Here is a 6,000-nt window from a genome sequence, read left to right on the forward strand (position 1 = left end):
ATAGGAGAAGAAAAGTTAAAACAAATGCCAAATGAAGGTCACATTAAAATACTGTGATTTTTTGTGTGTGTGTGTTTTTTTTTTAACCAGTTTTAATTAATGCAAAGGAGCCTCAACAAATTAAGAATAAGATTTGTCTTTGGAGTACGCAACTGCTTTATTTCACTTGCAGAACTGCAGTGCTTCATTTTGAAAAGTTTGACTATGCATGTTATTCACAGAGAGGCTCCCCTGATGCCCCCCCTTCTGCATTTCATAGGTCCAATTACATAATCAGTGTAGTTGTTCATCACAGGGCAGCTGAAAATGAATGAGCTCCACACTTTCATACGAGATGATGAAATGGACACAATCCCAAATAATTTACACTGAGAGGTCACAAAAGGGAGACAACAGTCCAGGGGAGAGGACTCAATAGAACAATGAAAAGTTAATTTAATGTTGGATATGTACCAGTAACAGCTACGGTGAATAAAAAGATAGAGAACTTGGAAGAAAGGTGCTATGACAAGTTCTAAATTTATTCCCATGGGGAAGCAAGGCCCAGAAGGAACATGGTCATATTGGTACCAACAGGAAGGTCCATGTGCTAAAGTCTGCATTGGTACAAAATCCTGTACAGCACTAGCAAGACTTCACATGAGCTCGTGCCTAGGCTACAGATACTAACAATGAACACTAACAGTCAGAGTAGGCAAAGATTATCTAAAACAAAGCACATCTGGGAGTATTAATCAAAGCCAAAAGAAAACAGCTCACACCAATTTATTTTCAAATGTTGCATGGCAGTTCCTGAAATGAGCACTATTTTTTTTAAGCCAGTTGCTTAATTGTCCAGTGATAAAGACCACTCCTGGCAACACAGCTCCTGGAAACTGTCAATACAAAAGGATTAATTGCAAGAATAATTGAAAAATTGCAATTTTTAGAGTATCCATCTTTCCCATTTGATTGTGGGTATCAATTTCCAGTAAAAAACAATGCTTGCAACACACAATCAATAAATCTGTCAAAAACAATAGAACCATAGTATTGGCAGATTAATATAGATATTAATAACTTGATATATATGTATATATGCATATATGTGTAAATGCTAGTCTGACAACAGTAGAATTCCTCTAAGTCAAGATGACTACTGTCCTACAAAAATGTAAACATGCAAAAACAAACTAAACGCATTCTGGAAGCTACAGTAAATACCAAAGCAACAGAATTAATTCTTACAAGCTGCGTGTGGCACAAATGAAGTTAATAGTAATTTTGACAATAATTCAATAGGTTCAGAAAGTCACCATATTGCTTTTGAAGTTTTCCCCACAACTGAAAAATCTTTCTAAAATACACGTTAGCTTAGTGAGCATCTTTAGAATCCTATAAATTTTTCAGCATTAACAAACTGATGCATTACTAGCATTCCCAATATCTTAATTCAGACAGTTTTAAATATGCCAGCAGCATTTATAAAACTGCTGTATCTTAACTGTTCTTATTAAATTGTGTATAATCACAACACAAAGCTTTAAACATTAACAGCAAAAGAAATAACATCCAGACAAAAATTCTAGGACAAATTGTTAAACTGGTATACTGCAGGCTGTATTTGCCATAGTCAGCTCTGAATTGCTATATTCTGCAAAACACAACACTTCTTTCACAGTATGAGGAGAAAAAAATAAAAGAAGGGAAAAAAAGAAAAGTATTCCTCTTCCTCCAGACCTACAAAATACACACTGTGGGATTTTATTGCCATTATTTGGCTTCCTTACACTTAGTACAGTTAGCACCAAATACTGTTTTTCAGAGACACAGCCGTGTATGTTCTTCTGCACTTCATCCATTCAATCACAGATGAATATTTTAAGTTTTGATGCAGCATGCTTGTGACTCTTATTTACAAAGAACTTTGAGAGAAACAATGCCCTTGTCCCTTAATGTGATTAGGCTTTGAAAAGGTGTTTTCAGTGAGTTCATATTTATAGAATGAAAGCTACACCTGATTTTCTACAGCAGGGCGAAATCCTTCCAGGATTATTTCTTGAAGTAACTAAATAATGGAGCAGTTCGGTAGCCTTTGTGTAATCAACACATGTTCTTGCCACTCTGTGCTTCAGAGGAAATTAAATGAGTTCTCCTTTCATATCTATCTGTCTCCACCCAATTCTTCAATACTTGTTTACATATGGGCACCTCTATGTACTGTAAATTACGTCCTTTTGGTTTTTTTCCTTTATTTTAGATTTCCTTCCCCAGCGACCCCCCCTTATGATACTTTGTCTTCTTATCAGACAATAGGCACAAAATTACCCAGTGGCATTCTATATTCACTTTATCATTAGTCACTACTCATTAACTTACGTATTTATGCAAATTCATGTCTAAAGTGATTGTCCTTTAATCATTTCACGTATCTACAAAACTTAGATTTCCAACAGCAAACAGAAGAAAGCCTTCTCAGTGACAACTTGCAGGCAACATCCAGTTGTGTGACCATACCCAGAAGAATGCAGATGTCTGCATTTCTGTCCATAATTCACCGTCTAGCTGTAGAACACGGTCCAAAGATGAGTTCAAAGTCGTGCCTTTTATTTGTTTTATTAAAAATGTATATTAGTATTGTTGGTTTTTTTTAACTTGAGTATCATGCATTGTGACAAAGGCAAGGGGATATGGAAGTAGCTGAGCACAACACAGAGTAATCAGCATGTAATTCAAAGCGACCTAAACCTTTACATGCCTTTTTGCAGTCACCACCATGTGCACTGTTGGCATTAAGGCGTGCGGTCTGCTTAACAACATCAATTTAAACAAAGGAAAAACAAAAGTATCCAAAACTGGGGAGCCCAGGTCTGTGCAAGAGTAGTGAGCACTGCAACAGCAGCAGCAAGGGGGAGAAAAAAAAAAAAAAAAAAAAAAAAAAAAAAGAAAACCCTCATTTATAACCAGTGACAACTAAAACCTATGAAGTTTTTAAAAGAATGTGATTGTTGTCAAAAGGAATTGGGTACAACAATGCTGCGTTCAGCTCTGGTTCCACTCAAAGCCGTGGCTGAGGGGCTCTGGGAAAGCTGCTGGAAGGCTGGTGGGCACAGACCAGCAAGAAAGTGAATTTTGCATACTGTACGGATCATCGCTCAGTTCAGGGCAGTCATATTGAATCTGTGATCAACCAATTGTGCTTCATGAAACCGTCAGCCCTCATTTATGTCTAGCTGTTTTCTTCTGTCCTGCTGTAAACAAGCTCTGCTCTGAGCTGTCTCCCTACCCTTATCTGCTTACGAAGATCACACAGACAGACCTCATCAGCAGCCTTAGAGTTAAAGTTAAAGTTACTGCTTCCAGACAGCAGTCCCTATGCAAGCTGGAAGTCAAAAAGAAGAGCAACTTTGGAATGACAGAGTTTTAGTTCCTTTTAGGAAATGCATACCTTAGATTCATACACATACTGGCATGTTATGTCTCTTTCATGAAATTAAATTAGGTGTTCTTAATATGAACAACTGTTTCTAACATCAGCAAACTAGCTCAGCAGATTCATCCGTGGTTTTGTTCTTGTTTTTTGTTGTGGGTTGTTGTTTGTTTTTTTCCTTTGGGGCCTTGTTTGAACACAGCCAACAGAGAAGTAGCTGGAAATACTGTCAATCTGGTAGGGCTCCAGGAACCTAATAATGCCTGAAATGCTCTAAGGAATGTAATGACAGTAAGCAGGAACAGGTATGTTGGCTTCTGTTCTTATTCACTTCTGTGAGACCATTAGCCTTTAAACATAACACAGAGCAGTTTTCAAAGAACAGCGTGCGTGCGTAAAAAGGGATGGAGCCTTCCTAAAAACATATTCCTCTGCAAGCAGCACACAACCCTGTGAGTTGGTATTTACAGAATTTAATTCTTGAAACCAGCTGGTAAGTCCCTGTTAAGGCTTTCCTTTATGCAGCTGGAGCTGGAACCTTCTCCCTCCTCCCAGCCCATTACTTTTGTCTATTTAAGGGATGGCAGCCAAAGAGAAACAGCTTGTAATTTGCACCTGTCTGCTTTAAGCGCTCCACATTAGATTTTGCAGAGAGCAAACTCTTCATTGCTAATGAGGATGACACTTGGTAGGGTCAAACATATTTTTTAGCTGACTCTGCAGCAATTAAAAAACAAAATAAATAAACACCCTCTTCATTTCAGCCCCTGCTAGCTGGAAAACGCGACTGGAAGGAAAAACCCGCTGAAGAAAAGCAGCTTGGTGTGGAGGTTGAAAACGTAACCTTATGTGTCTGGTCTATTATAATGCCAAGTGCAGCTAGGCACAACAGGTCCTGAGTTTGTACACCCTGGGCTGCCTTTTGAGGACCCACAGTATGCTCAGGTACCCAAGGGCTCAGCTCTATGAAAAAAAATGTTCTCAAAGAATTGCAGCACGGAAGCCTGTGCTTCACTCCTGCTCCAGAGGTGTGCAAGCACTGCTGTACAGAGATGCATTAGCAGGAGTGTGAAGGTGGGAAGGTATAAATCAAGCAAATACCCTACGTGTGATCTTACAGTCTTACATAAACTACCTTAGCGCATTTGCTTCTTGCTAGGAAACCAAGAGCTGTGTTTCCAGTCAGCTGTGGTATCAGTTACCACTATGCTGGAAGAAATAACAATTACATTGGCATGTGAGTTTAGCTATTAAGAAGCAGTATTTTCCCTGGTTAGTCTTAAAATAGAAAACCCCTCCAAAACTCAGTCTACAGAGCTGATGACAAGAACAAAAATGCCAAGGAAAAAAAAAAAAAGATGGATGGAAATAAAACAAAGTAAAACATACAACTTATTAAAGAAAACACTGGTGGTACATTTTGATTTCATAAATTGTCCCCACTTGTACTTCCTGTTTAAACAATAACTAACATGATGATGGGTTAAATGAAGTTGAGATTGTCACAAACATTGCCTCACTAGTAATTAATGTAGTTTAATATGGTTGTTGGCACACATCTCACATGACAGATAATGTTCCAACATGTCACTGATAGGACCTTTCAGCACAGCTTTAGGAGATCTACCAGGCATTGCCGAGGTTGGTTAGGTCAAAGGGTTGAACCATGTGTAATTCAGAACAGAGGAGGTCCCACGGTCACTCCACAAAAACAATTACACTACTTATTTCACTCCATCCCTGGCCCGAAATTCACAAGCCTCACAGTTTCAGCGCAGTCAATCTCGCTCTGCCCTGGGGCTACGAGCCACATGAAAATATGTGGTGCTGTGTTTATAAATCTAATCAAAAATAGAAACAGTAGACAAGCACAATGAGGTCCTACTATGGATCATGGGAATTCTCTAAATTCTGAAGGCACTTTTGTTTAACTTCTGTGGGCCTTCTCCTACCATTACATTGTCTGGTACTCTCGTTAATCATCCCCTTGACTTGTCAATGATATAAAGGAGCCTACGTGTCTGCTGACTTCCCTCCCATCACACTACAAATAATATTATGAAATAGCAATACTAGGAGCAGCCCTTTCCATTTTCCTTTTTTTTTTTTAAGTGGGTTTTTTTCTTCACTTACCTCTTTCTCCATACCAGCCTGTCCTTTCTCAGATCTGCAGCTAAAAGCACTTCCTCCTGGAACGAAATAGAGGGAAATCCTCAGAATTTCAGTCCACTCACTTGGGTTTAAACACACAGAATTGCAGAGCATCAGCCTAGAAATCTGCTGGGATGGGGACTTCTGCCACCGCAGCCCCTCTCCTACCTAGCAAAAGAAACAGTGAGGAAGTAATGCTTCACCTTTTCAAAAACTCTACATCAGATCACATTAAAAAATGAGGGCTGCTCTGAAAATAATGCCTCCTATTTTATTACATAGGCACCCACTAACAGTCATTGATGCTTGCCCAATCTGTTCTAGTTTCCATGGAAATAAACAGGAGGCATTACTTTCAGAGCAACTTATACATATATGCCCTTCCACCTCAGAAAAGTAATTTAAGCTCAGACACAACAGTCTCAGAAGAACGAACCCGC

At 38.9% G+C, this 6,000-nt stretch overlaps 1 protein-coding gene across 1 annotated transcript in view; it reads right to left on the reverse strand.

Annotated features, from left to right (window-relative positions):
- Nucleotides 1–5,554, reverse strand: part of LOC140247898 (orofacial cleft 1 candidate gene 1 protein homolog) — a 38,965-nt gene extending 33,411 nt beyond the window's left edge. Inside the window, exon 1 of the mRNA XM_072328102.1 lies at nt 5,543–5,554. Within this exon, the coding sequence (XP_072184203.1) occupies nt 5,543–5,554 (12 nt within the window). The remainder of the gene's footprint in view (nt 1–5,542) is intronic.
- Between the last annotated feature and the right edge of the window lie 446 nt (nt 5,555–6,000).

This window comes from Excalfactoria chinensis, chromosome 2 (genome assembly GCF_039878825.1).
Source record: "Excalfactoria chinensis isolate bCotChi1 chromosome 2, bCotChi1.hap2, whole genome shotgun sequence".
Lineage (NCBI taxonomy): Eukaryota > Metazoa > Chordata > Aves > Galliformes > Phasianidae > Excalfactoria > Excalfactoria chinensis.